The sequence below is a fragment of the Lissotriton vulgaris genome, chromosome 4_1 (assembly GCF_964263255.1).
Source record: "Lissotriton vulgaris chromosome 4_1, aLisVul1.2, whole genome shotgun sequence".
In the NCBI taxonomy this organism is placed as follows: Eukaryota; Metazoa; Chordata; class Amphibia; order Caudata; family Salamandridae; genus Lissotriton; species Lissotriton vulgaris.
In genome coordinates this window covers 1805844011-1805863779 of record NC_141691.1, presented here as the reverse complement: position 1 = coordinate 1805863779, position 19769 = coordinate 1805844011, and the positions used below count along the sequence as shown (strand labels likewise).

Here is a 19769-nt window from a genome sequence, read left to right as displayed (position 1 = left end):
ATTATGTTATTGACACTATCTTACCTCAAAAACGGGGCGGGCACCGGGAAGCTTTACTTCGTAGATTGGAAACCCGATACATATTGGAACTGGATAGTAAGATACCTCAGGGTCTGAATTTTACTGAAGATTTTTATACTTGTCTGTAATTTGCATTATGTATTTATATTGGGGTTTAAGTGAGAGGAGATCCTATAATATACTTATCCAGCTGACGCATGCCAAAATGAAAGTTATTTTCCTTCCTATTTTTTCACTATATTTATTTTTGCACATTTGCACTCAGAGAGGTCACGGCTGTGACCACCTGAATATTGATGAGATTTACAGCACTAGCACTTTAGGCCATTGAAATTCATGGAAAACGATAACTATATGGCCCACTTGTGCATTATTACTAATGAGTTCATTGTTTACATCTTATTCCTATTATTTTCTGCAACTTTGCACAAATATTTTATACCTAAACAAAATGAGTAAAGGTATATGGTTGCTGCTATGAAGTTTTTTTTTTTTAAGAAACTCATACAGAGGTTTTTTTTTAATGCATTTATCATATTTTATGCATATTTAAACTGTGAGATGGTTGATAATATTTATTTATTAACTTCCACTATTTATAAGCAGCAGCCCTGGAATTCTCAATGTGCTCGATGTTGTCATTATGAAACTGATCGTAGTATGCTTTCCATGTCTATGCCTATTGCGTGAATTGCACTGTCACTTTAAATGGGAGGCACTCATGCGCGTCATGCGAGCAAGGGCACTGAGTTGCCCAAAACGCGTCATGGTGGTGGTGCAGGGCGTTATTCATGTGGAATAAAAATATATGCACCGAATTCTGGGTCTGCGTCCGTTTGTTTGGTGAAGGTGAAAACGGAAGAGTTCAGATATATTGTAGATCTTTCCACCAAACACCCGGGAGGACTAAATAGCGGTGAGGAATTAGCATGTAATCTGGGTAAATAAGACTATAGGAATAAGAAACTCTCCTAGGAGGCCGAGTACAACATCTGTCAGTTCAGCAATAATGTGTACATTCTGTCTATAGTACTTAAATCGCAAAACTGTAATACCGTATTTCCCAAGCCTTGATCTTGATTTTGATTTTGATTCTGACCGTGATACCCCTTCGCATATTATGACAGGCTACCGAAGGAATGTAAATATGTAGATATGTATATAATAATATGTGTACATATAAAAATAGAATTAGCCAGTATGGAAGCATGACCCGATATGAAAGGTCTCCTGGGATCTTAATTCCTCACTGGGGTTTTTTTGACATTACAATGGACTATATTCCATAACAATCGAATCATGATCGCTGATGTATATACTAGTGTCTAGAATCGATTGAAGCCTAAATCCCTGGAGCTTCCTTTTGGCCAACCTAGCCATACTGTTTATGCATGACATACCCCGGATGATGCCTTTCCTTTTTCCTTTGTATGCTTATTGTTTTGATAAAGAAATCCCTTCTGTACCCCCACGGTGTCCTTGAAGTCTCTTCTACCCTTGGGCTTCCTCCAGGCATATATATATATATATATATGTATATATATGTATATATATATATATATATATATATATATATATATATATATATATATATATATATATATATATATATATATATATATATATATATATATATATATATATATATGTATATATATATATATATATATATATATATATATATATATATATATATATATATATATATATATATATATATATATATATATCCTCCATATATATATATATACACATATATATGCTCTAATATTCTTTCGTGTGCACCTCTAAGTGAAGAAACGTGTATTGAAGTTACTATGTGAACACATTGACTGCCGTTCCACAGTGGAACCCTGTAAAATAAGCCAAACAATATGCAATCCAAATGGCACATCATACTTTCTTAATAAATAGAGAAATAAATTAGAAAATAAAAATATAAAAACATCAAATACATATAAGACCCTTGGCATATGCCTCATGGCTCCTCCGAGAAAGAGGGGAACTTGCAGTCACACTCTGGGAAGAACAATTGTAATTAGAAACCAAAAAAGCTTTGTTATGTTTGCCAAAAGGATGTAGCAATTCAAAAATTAGGCCAAGCATACCATTACAAAGATTATATGCGGGTGCACTCTACACGTGTGATTATAATGCACCCTTACAAACAAAACGTGATTTCAGCTACATCACACGTATCAGTTAAACACCAACTACCCTATTAATGGTCCTGTCTACTTTCTATATAGCTATAACATTGCTACCATCTTCTCAGCTGCCCATTAGCTTTTCAACACGCTTTGCTGCTGTGAATTAACTCTTTTTACAACGCCCTTTTTCAGCACTCAGAGAGCCACCCTCACCTGCAACTGTAATTTTCACAAGACAAAGTGTTATCTTCTTGGTCATACATTACTATGAAACAAGAATGCATTTCACTTAAACCTCAAAGGTAACTTATAATTCATTTGCTTCTGTAGAAAGATTTGTGTGGAACAGGGAGGCATTGAAAGCACCTACCAGGGTATTTGGGTTCTTTATATGTAAAGTCGGTCCTCTCAGCATTCCACTCAGCATTCTTGGGGCCAATAAACACATTGTTAACGTACACATCCAAGCGCTGAGGATTTGAATAGTAAATAGCGACTCGAACAGCCTATGAAAGAAGGACAGAAGTTATGAGACAATAGTGATGTCGTTTGCAAAGGATACATCGCAAGCCACTGACTATATGCTTGAGAATAGTGCATGAAACTAAGCAGTGAGCGACAAAACAGAGATATATACATTGAACGCTCGGCGAACGAGCCCTTATTTGTTTCTTTTACAAAAACAGCTAAATTGTATCAGTGAGTAGAAATCTCAGAGATATAAATTTGAGGGTTATCCGCAATCCCCCTGTGCACACACAAAGAGAGTAACATTGGCAAACTCATAATCATGCCCAGTACCTCACCCTCAGCTATGGTGTCATCCTTAGTACACAATCCCACTAACAACATCCACATGTAACAGGAACACTGCGAACTCATATTAGGTTAGACCACTTAAGAATTACGGATCTCTCCTCAGTGAAAAATTTAATATATGCTAAATTAGTGATTCTTCTGATACTGCATATCAGAACGAAGAGGGCAAAGTGGTCTATATGGGCTTTTTCCAGACAGAATTGAGGCTGGATATTCTAGTTTCACCTGGTGATTCCTTCCACATGTGGACAAGAAAAATCTCCAACGACATTGAGTTTTAAACACATGAGGTGTAAATATGAGATTTTGCAGGAAGGATGAGCTGGTCTTCACTGGTTGAGGACATGTGGGATGCATATCGTCTGGATAAAAGGGCAAAGTTATCTGGTTAGAGTGGGGATTCTATAAAATTCTGACTGTGCAGTATGAGAATTGGGAAGCTCCTTTCTGAGTTCTCTAGGTATTTCAAATGTTCTATGTATTTCAAATGTTTGCAAGGACACGCCATCAGAGATTGCTAATGGTGATTTAAATGTCAAGAGTTCATAGGTGGAGCCTCTCATTAATCAAGCAAACTTTTATATCTTTAGATAATCCAGAATGTTATAATTATCCATGCCCTGAAATGTATGAAAACCATTTGACTGGACTGTTTCTAAAGGCCTTTCACCTAAACCTGACCATACAATGTTTACCTTCTCCATTGATTGCCTCCTTTGATCCACCAGTCCTGAATTTCCCCCATTCAAGTTAGAAAGTTGTCAAAATTAAGTCTAGCTCTCTCCCAACAGGACCGGACAGTGGGTGACTATATTTTAGCTCTATCTTGATCAATAGATAACAACCCAGACAATTTCTTTGAAGCTTTGAATTTTAGATGAAATATTTGTTCCTCCTTGTTTGAGCAGTAATCAACAAGTGTGATCAGGTAATTTGATAAATACAGGTGAGGTGCACGATATCAAATAGAAGAAAGAGAAATGTATAAACAGTCGAAAATAAACAGGCACGGCACAGAAAACAGAAAAAGGGGTCTAACAAATAAAAATCAAATACAAATCCATAATATCAAAAGTGTGAATACAAGATGATATTTGATCAAAACAGTTGAACATTTGTCAATTTCTACAAAGAAAGAGTACTATACTTGTCAACTGGACCAAGACGATCAGATCACTGTGGAGCTCTTTAAGATCTTTAAAACACTCTCAAATCCTGTATGTGTAAGTCAACACCCTTATGTCTGGTGAATGAGCTAACATCCTTCTCTATAGAAAACACAGAAAAACTCATCATAAAGATCAAGATTTCAGGGTTTTGATTCTTGAATATCCTTCATTTGGGGATGTTTGTGGACTTGTGCTGATCCCAGTCCAGTTGTGGAATTGAGAAGTGGAACAGGCAAGCTCTCTGCCTGAAGCCTGTCTGCCAGCAAAGTCAAAAGAACATACTCATGACCTGGCACCACTGGTGGAGTTAGCCCCTATGCTAAGAAAGAGGGTCCGCAACTAGTAACCAAGCAAATGTTACTAGTATTTCAAATTGGAATACTACTTCAGAATTTTGGAGGCATGGTGCAGTAATAACTGGAGCAATATTCGTTGATTAAATCACTGATAAGCAAATTCCAATCTGGTGTTTGTCTAAGCTATGGTGCTGAATTAGCTGTGGCTAATATCTCAGAACAACTGTAATGGGCTAGACATTGGTGGCAGAAACCACTCCTTGGTTTGTTGGAAATCTCACTGGCTTTTTTCGTTTGTTTTATTTGAAGATTTATATAGCTCAAACATGACCCGAAGGTATTGGAGTGCTTTACATCAGCACCGGTTACGTTACAAAAGGACACATTCATTTTTTATTTTTTTGGTAGGCATAGGGAGATTACGTGATTTTCCCAGAATCACAGGATTTGGACGCGACCTCGAATCTCAAACCTTAGTTTCCTGGCTCCAAGGTTGGCAGCTCTAGCTGTCAGACCACATTCTCCCCCCCTTTAAATACTTTCCACATCAAGTTCTTCGGCAGAGGCTTGATCACAGCATGGGATTAAGAGGAACTGCTGATGCATGGCTAACACATTTCTTTGCTGACTGCTGAGAAGTACAGCTTGCTATACACAGACAACGTCATACCCTGACAACTGAGTATGGTGTCAAAACAGTTTTGCCTTCACCCCTGTTCTTTCTAAAGAGTCGAGGTTGCCACCTGCCAATGTAGTTTGGGCCTTTGGCCTTCAATGCAAAAGATATGTTATTGATAAGTAGATAACAATTCATTTGTAAGAGAGCAGCAAGAGAAACAATTGATCTTCCATAGGCTCTTGGAAATCTATTGGTGGATGCGGTAAGCAAGTTTTCCAGAAAACAGACATTGAGTTTTGGAGCTGCTATACTTTTTCCCTCTCATTTCCATGGCCAGATGTACAGAGTGCGCCTCCTCTTACAAGTGCTGCGCTTTATAAATACCCCCACAAATCACAAATCACAAATCACGAACGTGAGAATGTACTTGAATTGTCAGTTATCTAAATGATTCCAGGTAACTTCTGACGAGAACATTTGTCACTTTCAGTTTAAATTGCAAGATGATTTGCTCGCATATCTTGAGACAACAGACATAGCAATTATCATCAAACCATTTTTCTATCCACCTGGATTAAGCATATACTCTTTATGCCGAAATAAAATGAAACACAAATCCATAGACTTCCATGGTTCAGAACAAACATTTATGAGTCGTACTGGATGAATAAAAATATGCAAATCGTTTGTAAAGGAAACTTCATGTACTTGTATTAAACAACTAAAATCTGAAGTCAAATTCCAATTAGACTCATTTTACATCGTAATGGGCAATTCCTTTCCGACAGCCTCTTTACGATGGAGGAAACTCGCCGGTCATTCTCAGGCCCGGACTGGCCGTTGAGGGCACCGGGCAATTCCCCGGTGGGCCGCATGGTTGGGGGCCGGTTTTGGGCCCCTGGGGCCGTTTTGCCGTTATGCTGCAAAAACGGCCCTGTAACAAAAACGGCCGAAAACCGGCCCTGTCACAGAGCGCGGTCGCACCTCTCCCCCTCCCCTCTCCTCCTGGAGGGGGGGAGGGGGCCGGCCGAGCACTTTGCCAGGGCCGGTTCTGGTTCCCAGTCCGGCCCTGGTCATTCTGGCTCTCTTTCAACAGGCTCAATGCCGGAATATGACCTATAATCTCAAGGGCGGACCTTTCTGCCCTTGAGATTATGATGACGGTTTCTGACATGGTTTCCATGCCGCCTGTCTGACATGGAAACTATGTCAGAAAGAGTCTTTGAGGGGCCTCAGCAGAGCCCCCTTGGGTGCACAGCCTTCGCTTGGAGGCCGACCCCTGTTGATCTCTGAACCTTGTGACCGGCAATTAGAGGTGCTTGCCACTGGGTGCAGGGATGAACTGCAGCTCCCATTTCCCCATGGGAGCATGCATTACAGCCAGAATGCATGCTCCCATAGACACATTTGCGAATGCGGCCGAACAGTGTTCAGTTGCATCCTAATTAGGCAGTCGGGACCGCCGACCAGGTGTCAGTCAGTCCTAGGACTGATGCGGTGTCAGGCGGAAGTGATTCCCCCCGACATCATGATGACCCTTTAATGTCTTCTTAAAAGGTGAAAAGCTAAATATGTCCTCCATCAGTCAAATAAATAAGATACCTCATTGAATGAAAAATAAGCAGTGATCAGTACTGCACACATGCAAAGATGTACAAATTAATGCGCCTTTACTGCAACCACTGAATAAGGAGAGGGAGTTGCCAAATATTCTTGCAGGCTCGAAATAAATCTAAATGAGGTGTAGGAGGTTGTGTTGTTAAGTACTTATTAGTATACTATAAAAAAGAAGTATGCTCATAAGAAAGCTTTCTTTATTTGTTTACAATAGCGATTTCCATATTGTATCTTTTAAGCAGTGCTCAAGGCAATGTACATTGACTTACTGCATCTATTTGCTGGCAATTCATTGTCGGTGTACAATCTTAATATTATAGCTACAGATAGATAGATAGGTAGGAGAATCCTTACTTTAGTGTCATCGACGTTCAGGAGCATTAATCGGAGTTTCTGAGGGCTGGTGCTTGTGAAAAAGATATCAAAGTGTTTGCCGCTTGCTCTTCTCTTCTGACACGTGTATCCTGAGCACCAGCCATGGTCCTGTGGACCTACAAGAAAAATACACAATTACAGAGAGACATTAAAAAACTTGAAGGAGCTCATAGGCGCTACTTATATGTCCTTGCACATGTGAGAGGATAATGCAGTTCATGCAAATGTCCTAAGCGATTAACGGCTGAGGCACAACATAGTGTCACAACTGCATCCACCTTGACCAGGATTCTCTCTGATTGAGGGCTAATGGTAGGAATTCTGTCTCACTACAAGTAGATCGATGTCTTCTGCCACCATTCATGCATAAACCTTCTTCTTTTGGAGCCCAACCAGTGTTGCTTGGGAGAACAGAGAGAGGGTTGGAAGAGCTAAGACTTTCCCTACAGTTGGCAAATCGAGTCAACACCTATACTTAGGGAGCCCATTCCCCTGATAAACGAATTGCAATAAGGAAGGCCACCACTGGGTTTTGGTGTCCATGTACCTCTGTGGCTTAGATTACACCCTTGGACTGCAGACTGGGCATGAAACCTCAAGATGAGCAAGTGTGTCGGACTCCGCCTTGCTTCTACGTATCTCTTCCTGGTACTCATTGGAAATATTAATTTGTGGCTTAAAGCTTAAATAAAAGCATTGCCAGCCCATTGAGAAGATGAGGCATGCACACCCTAATGATGAGAGTAAATGGATGGTGAATATGTACAGGGCAGATTCAGTTACATTTTTTATAATGATGGAGCAAGGATTCAAGAAAAATAAACTTGCTCGGAGCAATTCCTCATTAACTTTTATCAACCGGTAAAACTGTAGTTGAGACGAAACTAATACACACCAGTCACTGACACATGGGGAGAAAACTTTACTCATGCTTAATTATTGTGGAACAAAATGGAACGTGACTAAAACCCGCTTTAATTCGGAAAAACGCTTAGCGCATGTGCAAACCAGAATTATGTAGAGATAACGTGACTAACCCGTTTTGAGAGGGAAAACCACTCACGCATGCGCAAGAAGGACTAACATGTGGTCGTGAGGCACAACATGCCCAGCATATGCTTGTTTGAACTTAAAGGAAAGGTGCTGTTGTCAATGCTTTTGCTCAGAGAAATAATACTAACATGCGATAGAGAAGAAGTGGGTAGTGAACAGTGAGAATTATAAGTTTAGGAAAATAACACTTGTTTATGATTCTTTTAGTAACAGTGTGCATTTGGGCCTAATATGCCTATGGCAGAGGGAGGAAAATGGCGGTAAAAGAAAACGAGTTGTGCATGCTCAGTGAATTCGTGAAATGACCCGATGACCGAAAAGCTGAATAGCTACCAAACACCAAGGACAGAAGACATGAGAAAAAGAAGCTGTGTATCACTCGTCTATGTAGCCTGTATTGAATGAAATGATCGAAATGGCAACAATATAAGTATAGGAAGAGAAAATCATCAATGAGCTAAAGGGGAAGGCTTTGCAAGGTAATACTACCTTATTAAAAATCAATATGTCAGCATAGTGTGATGAAGACTCCCCTAGCCTTGTCCAATAACATTTCGTATTTTACTAATATTTGCAACTATTGAGGGTGTGACATGTTGAAATGAAGACTATAACTAGAGTAACTTAGAAATAGAGTTAGAGATTTGTGAGCACAGTGTGAAGGGAACTAAGAGAGAGCTGCTGCTGTTGGGTCACGAGAGAGAAGAGAGCAGTCTGGGAAGATTCAGATCCATGAAACATCCTGATTAAATTGAAAGATTGCGAAAGAACAAGGAGGGAGAGAGTGTAAGAGAAAGATGCGCCCCAGTGCATCAGGTTTTAGTAGAAGACTAGTAAGTAAATGCCCTGATTCTAATTCAGGGGACCCCCACCAGTCCTTTGGCCAGAGGAGTGGTTCTCATTATTCCTATTAGGTAAATAAAATTCTATCTAAGGATTTGCATATTCTTTTGCAATTGTATTTTGATTTGTATCTTTTGTCCCTTCGTCTATCCACTCTTATGCATTGATTCGTTGAATGGGTTTGTGTCAATGAATGTATTTGCTAAATTACATTTTCTCTCCCATGTGAAGAATGATGGAGTTTGCACTGTGAATTTGTATTAATGAGCGTTCAATTTATGACTGAAAATCTTTAGATAAAACTTACCCAGAGTCTGTGGTTATTGCACTGAGATCTGTGAATTAGTTAATTGACTGTTAATATCACCATCAACTAACTTATCTATTGGTCCATCGACCAGAGGAAAGCGTTTTGATTTGGGAAAGATTAGATAAGCATTGAATATTATTACAAATTGTTTGTGATTGCAGGGAATTAACTAATCAGAACTTCAGCGAATTACAAACCTAGACCCCCAGCAGATCTACCAGGTAGTGTGGCTGAGCATTTGGGTAAATGTGTATGGGCCCCATTGAGACATTTGGTTTAATGAAGTGTTCATCCCTGGGCTTCTGCTGGATCAGTTTTTCTGGTAGCAGAGTTATAGTTATTATTGATTAGTTTGGTGATTATTGGTTATTGATTATTAACTATATGTTTAACATCAAGAGTTAGTGTTGCGTTCTATGTTGTCTGGAATTACAGGTACGGAGATACCTTGGAATCCCGGGAATGGAATTTAGAAGAGTGTAGTAAGGAAATTACACGCCAGAAGGTTACTCGTCTGTTGTCATAATACCTAAAAGCTATGGAGGGCTGTAGGTGTTATATTAGGGACTATATTGTATAAGAGTGGAGTGTGAGTGATATCGAAGGGTCCACCTATGAAACTTTGGCCTTACCCAAAAGAGGAGTATCCCAAGAGGAGTAATAGGTCCTCTCCAAGCTTAAGTGAAGGGTAAACAGTGGTTTTTACTCATAGTAAACGGAAGTACTTTCTCTTTGTAGGAAGTGAAGAAACTATCTTTGGTTTAGCAGATCCGACAGAGTAGTGCTGTTTTTACGTTGTTACTAACAGAAAATGTATAAAGGAAAGTTAGAAAATATATTGTCGTATTACCTTGTGAAGGGAGGGTTATCAGCAGGAGTCATACTGACGTCACAAAGAGCCGTGCTGGCATTGGTCAGACACGTGGGTGCGTTGTAAGCTCTGATTGGACAGGAGAAAATAAATGCGCTGGTATTGGTTGAAGAGAAGAATACGTAGTGAGCCCTAATTGGACTGCTGGTGTGAGTCATGCTGGTATAGGACAAGTGTTAGCAAATAGGATACGTGAGAATACGAAACAGTTTGCTGGATTTTGCTTATTGAACTTGTTACAAACAAAACAGGTGATGGACCGAATGTGGATCAATGTCACACATTCATCCCAGTCCAAAGATCTGGGCCCAAATCCATCATTTTTTTGCACTCCACACCACCCTGGGTTAGACAATGGCGATATGCAAATCAGCTCTGACCCTGTGCCCCATGGGAACAGTCCAGTCCGAACTACAAAAGCCATGTCCTTCCCAGAACGGAATCAAGCATCCGAGGACCGGACCGGTTTCGAGGTAACACCTCTCATCAGCCCGGCTAGCTTGACTCCAGTGGTGTGGAGTGCCTGGGACCCACGTCTGGGCATCCCCAGCGCACTTAGGGCGGCAATTGCAAACAAAACAGGTGATGGACCGAATGTGGATCAATGTCACACATTCATCCCAGTCCAAAGATCTGGGCCCAAATCCATCGTTTTTTTGCACTCCACACCACCCTGGGTTAGACAATGGCGATATGCAAATCAGCTCTGACCCTGTGCCCCATGGGAACAGTCCAGTCCGAACTACAAAAGCCATGTCCTTCCCAGAACGGAATCAAGCATCCGAGGACCGGACCGGTTTCGAGGTAACACCTCTCATCAGCCCGGCTAGCTTGACTCCAGTGGTGTGGAGTGCCTGGGACCCACGTCTGGGCATCCCCAGCGCACTTAGGGCGGCAATTGCAAACAAAACAGGTGATGGACCGAATGTGGATCAATGTCACACATTCATCCCAGTCCAAAGATCTGGGCCCAAATCCATCGTTTTTTTGCACTCCACACCACCCTGGGTTAGACAATGGCGATATGCAAATCAGCTCTGACCCTGTGCCCCATGGGAACAGTCCAGTCCGAACTACAAAAGCCATGTCCTTCCCAGAACGGAATCAAGCATCCGAGGACCGGACCGGTTTCGAGGTAACACCTCTCATCAGCCCGGCTAGCTTGACTCCAGTGGTGTGGAGTGCCTGGGACCCACGTCTGGGCATCCCCAGCGCACTTAGGGCGGCAATTGCAAACAAAACAGGTGATGGACCGAATGTGGATCAATGTCACACATTCATCCCAGTCCAAAGATCTGGGCCCAAATCCATCGTTTTTTTGCACTCCACACCACCCTGGGTTAGACAATGGCGATATGCAAATCAGCTCTGACCCTGTGCCCCATGGGAACAGTCCAGTCCGAACTACAAAAGCCATGTCCTTCCCAGAACGGAATCAAGCATCCGAGGACCGGACCGGTTTCGAGGTAACACCTCTCATCAGCCCGGCTAGCTTGACTCCAGTGGTGTGGAGTGCCTGGGACCCACGTCTGGGCATCCCCAGCGCACTTAGGGCGGCAATTGCAAACAAAACAGGTGATGGACCGAATGTGGATCAATGTCACACATTCATCCCAGTCCAAAGATCTGGGCCCAAATCCATCGTTTTTTTGCACTCCACACCACCCTGGGTTAGACAATGGCGATATGCAAATCAGCTCTGACCCTGTGCCCCATGGGAACAGTCCAGTCCGAACTACAAAAGCCATGTCCTTCCCAGAACGGAATCAAGCATCCGAGGACCGGACCGGTTTCGAGGTAACACCTCTCATCAGCCCGGCTAGCTTGACTCCAGTGGTGTGGAGTGCCTGGGACCCACGTCTGGGCATCCCCAGCGCACTTAGGGCGGCAATTGCAAACAAAACAGGTGATGGACCGAATGTGGATCAATGTCACACATTCATCCCAGTCCAAAGATCTGGGCCCAAATCCATCGTTTTTTTGCACTCCACACCACCCTGGGTTAGACAATGGCGATATGCAAATCAGCTCTGACCCTGTGCCCCATGGGAACAGTCCAGTCCGAACTACAAAAGCCATGTCCTTCCCAGAACGGAATCAAGCATCCGAGGACCGGACCGGTTTCGAGGTAACACCTCTCATCAGCCCGGCTAGCTTGACTCCAGTGGTGTGGAGTGCCTGGGACCCACGTCTGGGCATCCCCAGCGCACTTAGGGCGGCAATTGCAAACAAAACAGGTGATGGACCGAATGTGGATCAATGTCACACATTCATCCCAGTCCAAAGATCTGGGCCCAAATCCATCGTTTTTTTGCACTCCACACCACCCTGGGTTAGACAATGGCGATATGCAAATCAGCTCTGACCCTGTGCCCCATGGGAACAGTCCAGTCCGAACTACAAAAGCCATGTCCTTCCCAGAACGGAATCAAGCATCCGAGGACCGGACCGGTTTCGAGGTAACACCTCTCATCAGCCCGGCTAGCTTGACTCCAGTGGTGTGGAGTGCCTGGGACCCACGTCTGGGCATCCCCAGCGCACTTAGGGCGGCAATTGCAAACAAAACAGGTGATGGACCGAATGTGGATCAATGTCACACATTCATCCCAGTCCAAAGATCTGGGCCCAAATCCATCGTTTTTTTGCACTCCACACCACCCTGGGTTAGACAATGGCGATATGCAAATCAGCTCTGACCCTGTGCCCCATGGGAACAGTCCAGTCCGAACTACAAAAGCCATGTCCTTCCCAGAACGGAATCAAGCATCCGAGGACCGGACCGGTTTCGAGGTAACACCTCTCATCAGCCCGGCTAGCTTGACTCCAGTGGTGTGGAGTGCCTGGGACCCACGTCTGGGCATCCCCAGCGCACTTAGGGCGGCAATTGCAAACAAAACAGGTGATGGACCGAATGTGGATCAATGTCACACATTCATCCCAGTCCAAAGATCTGGGCCCAAATCCATCGTTTTTTTGCACTCCACACCACCCTGGGTTAGACAATGGCGATATGCAAATCAGCTCTGACCCTGTGCCCCATGGGAACAGTCCAGTCCGAACTACAAAAGCCATGTCCTTCCCAGAACGGAATCAAGCATCCGAGGACCGGACCGGTTTCGAGGTAACACCTCTCATCAGCCCGGCTAGCTTGACTCCAGTGGTGTGGAGTGCCTGGGACCCACGTCTGGGCATCCCCAGCGCACTTAGGGCGGCAATTGCAAACAAAACAGGTGATGGACCGAATGTGGATCAATGTCACACATTCATCCCAGTCCAAAGATCTGGGCCCAAATCCATCGTTTTTTTGCACTCCACACCACCCTGGGTTAGACAATGGCGATATGCAAATCAGCTCTGACCCTGTGCCCCATGGGAACAGTCCAGTCCGAACTACAAAAGCCATGTCCTTCCCAGAACGGAATCAAGCATCCGAGGACCGGACCGGTTTCGAGGTAACACCTCTCATCAGCCCGGCTAGCTTGACTCCAGTGGTGTGGAGTGCCTGGGACCCACGTCTGGGCATCCCCAGCGTACTTAGGGCGGCAATTGCAAACAAAACAGGTGATGGACCGAATGTGGATCAATGTCACACATTCATCCCAGTCCAAAGATCTGGGCCCAAATCCATCGTTTTTTTGCACTCCACACCACCCTGGGTTAGACAATGGCGATATGCAAATCAGCTCTGACCCTGTGCCCCATGGGAACAGTCCAGTCCGAACTACAAAAGCCATGTCCTTCCCAGAACGGAATCAAGCATCCGAGGACCGGACCGGTTTCGAGGTAACACCTCTCATCAGCCCGGCTAGCTTGACTCCAGTGGTGTGGAGTGCCTGGGACCCACGTCTGGGCATCCCCAGCGCACTTAGGGCGGCAATTGCAAACAAAACAGGTGATGGACCGAATGTGGATCAATGTCACACATTCATCCCAGTCCAAAGATCTGGGCCCAAATCCATCGTTTTTTTGCACTCCACACCACCCTGGGTTAGACAATGGCGATATGCAAATCAGCTCTGACCCTGTGCCCCATGGGAACAGTCCAGTCCGAACTACAAAAGCCATGTCCTTCCCAGAACGGAATCAAGCATCCGAGGACCGGACCGGTTTCGAGGTAACACCTCTCATCAGCCCGGCTAGCTTGACTCCAGTGGTGTGGAGTGCCTGGGACCCACGTCTGGGCATCCCCAGCGCACTTAGGGCGGCAATTGCAAACAAAACAGGTGATGGACCGAATGTGGATCAATGTCACACATTCATCCCAGTCCAAAGATCTGGGCCCAAATCCATCGTTTTTTTGCACTCCACACCACCCTGGGTTAGACAATGGCGATATGCAAATCAGCTCTGACCCTGTGCCCCATGGGAACAGTCCAGTCCGAACTACAAAAGCCATGTCCTTCCCAGAACGGAATCAAGCATCCGAGGACCGGACCGGTTTCGAGGTAACACCTCTCATCAGCCCGGCTAGCTTGACTCCAGTGGTGTGGAGTGCCTGGGACCCACGTCTGGGCATCCCCAGCGCACTTAGGGCGGCAATTGCAAACAAAACAGGTGATGGACCGAATGTGGATCAATGTCACACATTCATCCCAGTCCAAAGATCTGGGCCCAAATCCATCGTTTTTTTGCACTCCACACCACCCTGGGTTAGACAATGGCGATATGCAAATCAGCTCTGACCCTGTGCCCCATGGGAACAGTCCAGTCCGAACTACAAAAGCCATGTCCTTCCCAGAACGGAATCAAGCATCCGAGGGAAGGACATGGCTTTTGTAGTTCGGACTGGACTGTTCCCATGGGGCAACAGGGTCAGAGCTGATTTGCATATCGCCATTGTCTAACCCAGGGTGGTGTGGAGTGCAAAAAAACGATGGATTTGGGCCCAGATCTTTTGACTGGGGGAATGTGTGACATTGATCCACATTCGGTCCATCACTTGTTGTTTTTGCAATTGCCGCCCTAAGTGCGCTGGGGATGCCCAGACGTGGGTCCCAGGCACTCCACACCACTTGGAGTCAAGCTAGCCGGGCTGATGAGAGGTGTTACCTCGAAACCGGTCCGGTCCTCGGATGCTTGATTCCGTTCTGGGAAGGACATGGCTTTTGTAGTTCGGACTGGACTGTTCCCATGGGGCAACAGGGTCAGAGCTGATTTGCATATCGCCATTGTCTAACCCAGGGTGGTGTGGAGTGCAAAAAAACGATGGATTTGGGCCCAGATCTTTTGACTGGGGGAATGTGTGACATTGATCCACATTCGGTCCATCACTTGTTGTTTTTGCAATTGCCGCCCTAAGTGCGCTGGGGATGCCCAGACGTGGGTCCCAGGCACTCCACACCACTTGGAGTCAAGCTAGCCGGGCTGATGAGAGGTGTTACCTCGAAACCGGTCCGGTCCTCGGATGCTTGATTCCGTTCTGGGAAGGACATGGCTTTTGTAGTTCGGACTGGACTGTTCCCATGGGGCAACAGGGTCAGAGCTGATTTGCATATCGCCATTGTCTAACCCAGGGTGGTGTGGAGTGCAAAAAAACGATGGATTTGGGCCCAGATCTTTTGACTGGGGGAATGTGTGACATTGATCCACATTCGGTCCATCACTTGTTGTTTTTGCAATTGCCGCCCTAAGTGCGCTGGGGATGCCCAGACGTGGGTCCCAGGCACTCCACACCACTTGGAGTCAAGCTAGCCGGGCTGATGAGAGGTGTTACCTCGAAACCGGTCCGGTCCTCGGATGCTTGATTCCGTTCTGGGAAGGACATGGCTTTTGTAGTTCGGACTGGACTGTTCCCATGGGGCAACAGGGTCAGAGCTGATTTGCATATCGCCATTGTCTAACCCAGGGTGGTGTGGAGTGCAAAAAAACGATGGATTTGGGCCCAGATCTTTTGACTGGGGGAATGTGTGACATTGATCCACATTCGGTCCATCACTTGTTGTTTTTGCAATTGCCGCCCTAAGTGCGCTGGGGATGCCCAGACGTGGGTCCCAGGCACTCCACACCACTTGGAGTCAAGCTAGCCGGGCTGATGAGAGGTGTTACCTCGAAACCGGTCCGGTCCTCGGATGCTTGATTCCGTTCTGGGAAGGACATGGCTTTTGTAGTTCGGACTGGACTGTTCCCATGGGGCAACAGGGTCAGAGCTGATTTGCATATCGCCATTGTCTAACCCAGGGTGGTGTGGAGTGCAAAAAAACGATGGATTTGGGCCCAGATCTTTTGACTGGGGGAATGTGTGACATTGATCCACATTCGGTCCATCACTTGTTGTTTTTGCAATTGCCGCCCTAAGTGCGCTGGGGATGCCCAGACGTGGGTCCCAGGCACTCCACACCACTTGGAGTCAAGCTAGCCGGGCTGATGAGAGGTGTTACCTCGAAACCGGTCCGGTCCTCGGATGCTTGATTCCGTTCTGGGAAGGACATGGCTTTTGTAGTTCGGACTGGACTGTTCCCATGGGGCAACAGGGTCAGAGCTGATTTGCATATCGCCATTGTCTAACCCAGGGTGGTGTGGAGTGCAAAAAAACGATGGATTTGGGCCCAGATCTTTTGACTGGGGGAATGTGTGACATTGATCCACATTCGGTCCATCACTTGTTGTTTTTGCTATTGAACTTGTTAGGCACAGGAGTCAGCAGAATGAAGTTGAATAATAAAATTAAAAATATCTTTAAAAAGGACAATCGTGTAGTAACTAGGGAGGGAATTCTTATGCCACCTCCTAATACGCCTGCTTCCTTTATGATGATGGTACGTGGATATCATATTTGTGTTTGGTTGGAAAATTGGGTAAAATATATGAAAGGTGATGGTATTCTAGCTTTTCAATCAATCAATCAATCAATCAATCAATCAAACAATCAATCAATCTTGTAGAGCGTGCTACTTACCCGTGAGGGTCTCAAGGCGCTGAGGGGAGGGAGGTGCTGCTACTGCTCGAAGAGCCAGTTCTTGAGGAGTCGTCTGAAGGCGAGTAGGTCCTGGGTCTGCGGTATGTAGGTAGGGAGGGTGTTCCAGGTCTTGGCGGTGAGGTAGGAGAAGGATCTGCCGCCGGAGGTCGTTTGTTGGATGCGGGGGACAGTGGTGAGGGTGAGGCTGGTGGAGCGGAGCTGGCGGGTGGGAGTGTAGAAGCTGAGTCTGCTGTTCAGGTAGGCTGGTCCGGCGTTGTGGAGTGCTCTGTGTGCATGGGTGAGGAGCTTGAAGGTGATCCTCTTGTCGACGGGGAGCCAGTGTAGGTCTCTCAGGTGGGGGGTGATGTGGCTGTGGCGGGGGACATTGACGATCAGTGATGCCGAGGCGTTTTGGATGCATTGTAGTCGTCGTAGGTGTTTGGCTGGGATTCCTGCGTAGAATGCGTTGCCGTAGTCCAGTCTGCTGCTGACGATGGCCTGTGTCACCGTTCTTCTTGTTTCGGTCGGGATTCACTTGTAGATCCTGCGGAGCATGAGGATGGTGTTGTAGCAGGTGGAGGAGACAACGTTGACTTGCTTAGACATGGAGAGGAAGGAGTCGAGGATGAATCCTAGGTTGCGTGCATGGTCGGTGGGTGTTGGTGCTGTTCCCAGTGTGGTCGGCCACCAGGAGTAATCCCAGGCTGAGGGGTTGGATCCGAGGATGAGTACCTCCGTCTTGTCCGAGTACAGCTTCAGACGGCTGTTCCTCATCCAGTTGGCGACGGCCTTCATTCCCTCGTGGAGGTTGGTTTTGGCAGTGGGTGGGTCCTTGGTGAGGGAGAGGATGAGCTGGGTGTCGTCGGCGTAGGAGATGATGTTGAAGTCGTGATGGTGGGCCACTTGTGCGAGGGGGGCCATGTACATGTTGAACAGTGTTGGGCTGAGGGATGAGCCTTGGGGGACACCACAGATCATGTCGGTGGCTTCGGATCGGACGGGTGGGTGGCGGACGCTTTGGGTTCTGCCAGAGAGAAAGGACGTGGTCCAGTCAAGGGCCTTCTCTTGGATTCAGGCTTCTAGGAGGCGTGTCTTTAGAGTGCAGTGGCAGACTGTGTCGAAGGCGGCCGACAGGTCTAGGAGGATGAGGGCTGATGTTTCGCCGTTGTCTAGTTGGCGCCTGATGTCATCTGTGGCTGCGATGAGGGCTGTCTCGGTGCTGTGGTTTCGTCTGAATCCGTACTGGGACGGGTCTAAGATGTAGTCTTCCAGGTGGCGGGCCAATTGTCTGTTGATGATTTTCCCGATGACCTTTACCGGAAACGGGAGCAGGGAGATGGGCTGGAAGTTCTTGAGGTCCTTTGGGTCCGCCTTGGGCTTCTTGAGGAGGGCGTTGATTTCAGCGTGCTTCCAGCTTTCCGGGAATGTCACTGCTTCGAAGGAGATGTTGATGACCTTCCTTAGTCGGGGTGCGATGACTGCGTCTGCTTTGTTGAATACGTGGTGTGAACACGGGTCTGACGGAGATCCTGAGTGGATGGAGTTAATGACCTTGTGTGTCTCGTCGTCGTTGACGTTGAACCAAGAGGTCAGGCAGATGGCGCTGGTGGTGTTCACAGGGGAGGTGGAGTCTGGCGTAGTCGGGGAGGTCGTGGTGTTGAAGCTGTCGTGGATGTCAGCGATCTTGCGGTGGAAGAAGATGGCTAGTGAGTCGCACAGTTCTTGTGAGGGCGGGATGTCGTTGGCTCTGGGGTTGCAGAGTTCCTTTACGATGCTGAAGAGCTCTTTGCTGTCGTGTGCGTTGCTATCAAGGCGGTCTTTGAAGGAGGATCTCTTGGCTAATCTGATGAGGTGGTGGTGTCTGCGGGTGGCGTCCTTGTGGGCAGCGTGGTTGTCCGGTGTGCGTTCATGGAGCCATATTTTCTTCAGTTTCCGGCATGTGGGTTTGGAGGTCTGTAAAACAGAGGAATGTGCAAAGTCTAGGCATCTAAGTAGATTTAGAACCACATCCATTTTTTCGAAGGAAGGCCTGCAATAATATATTGTTAAGGAAATGTCTGTCAAAGCTTTTATGTTTTTTCTACGCAGCTAAATCATTGTATTCTGTCCATATATATACCCACCTTATCAGCGTATATAATCAGAATCTTCTTAAATACTACTTACAAAATTAACAATTTATAATATAGCTGTGTCTTAAATTATTTCAAAATAGGGCTGTTCTTTACGTACCATTAATAAGATCAATGTAACCATCCCCCAGTACCGCTACTGGTGACAGTCTTCTGGTCTCTGTATCAGAATCAAGGCTCTCAATAACCAGCATCTCATGATCTAGTCCTGAGCAGTTGTAACCTTCCCATGTGGACATATAGACACAACTGGAATCTCTGATGATACCTAGACAAATGGAGACAAATTCAACCGTTTAAAGTGATGGATAATACCAACCTCTACCGCTGCTTCAAAGGATAGGTAACTTATTTAAGGTATACTTAGTGCTTCAAATTTTTTAAAGATTACCCCGCAGCTAAGAATGGCTTTGAGTGAGTGTTTGGACAGAAAAGTCCTCTGGATGGTAATGGATGTGTACCCCTGCACAGAGTGCTCAACTGTAATCATATATGGATTCCTAATGCAGGTTTTTGTTGCCATCAACAACATTGGTAACTGGCCCTTTTGTGGCAGCAAGGTCCGGAGAGGAGAGTCTCCACCCACAGTAGAGAAGCAG

The 19769-nt window shown here is 45.7% G+C and overlaps 1 protein-coding gene across 1 annotated transcript in view; it reads right to left on the bottom strand.

Annotated features, from left to right (window-relative positions):
* LOC147724582 (fibrocystin-L-like) overlaps positions 1-19769 on the bottom strand; it is a 2246326-nt gene that overhangs the window by 149856 nt on the left and 2076701 nt on the right. The window contains exons 76-78 of the mRNA XM_086918063.1: positions 19271-19438; positions 7046-7182; positions 2542-2677 (exon numbers count right to left, since the gene is read on the bottom strand). Coding sequence (XP_086774189.1) covers positions 2542-2677; positions 7046-7182; positions 19271-19438 — 441 coding nt within the window. The remainder of the gene's footprint in view (positions 1-2541; positions 2678-7045; positions 7183-19270; positions 19439-19769) is intronic.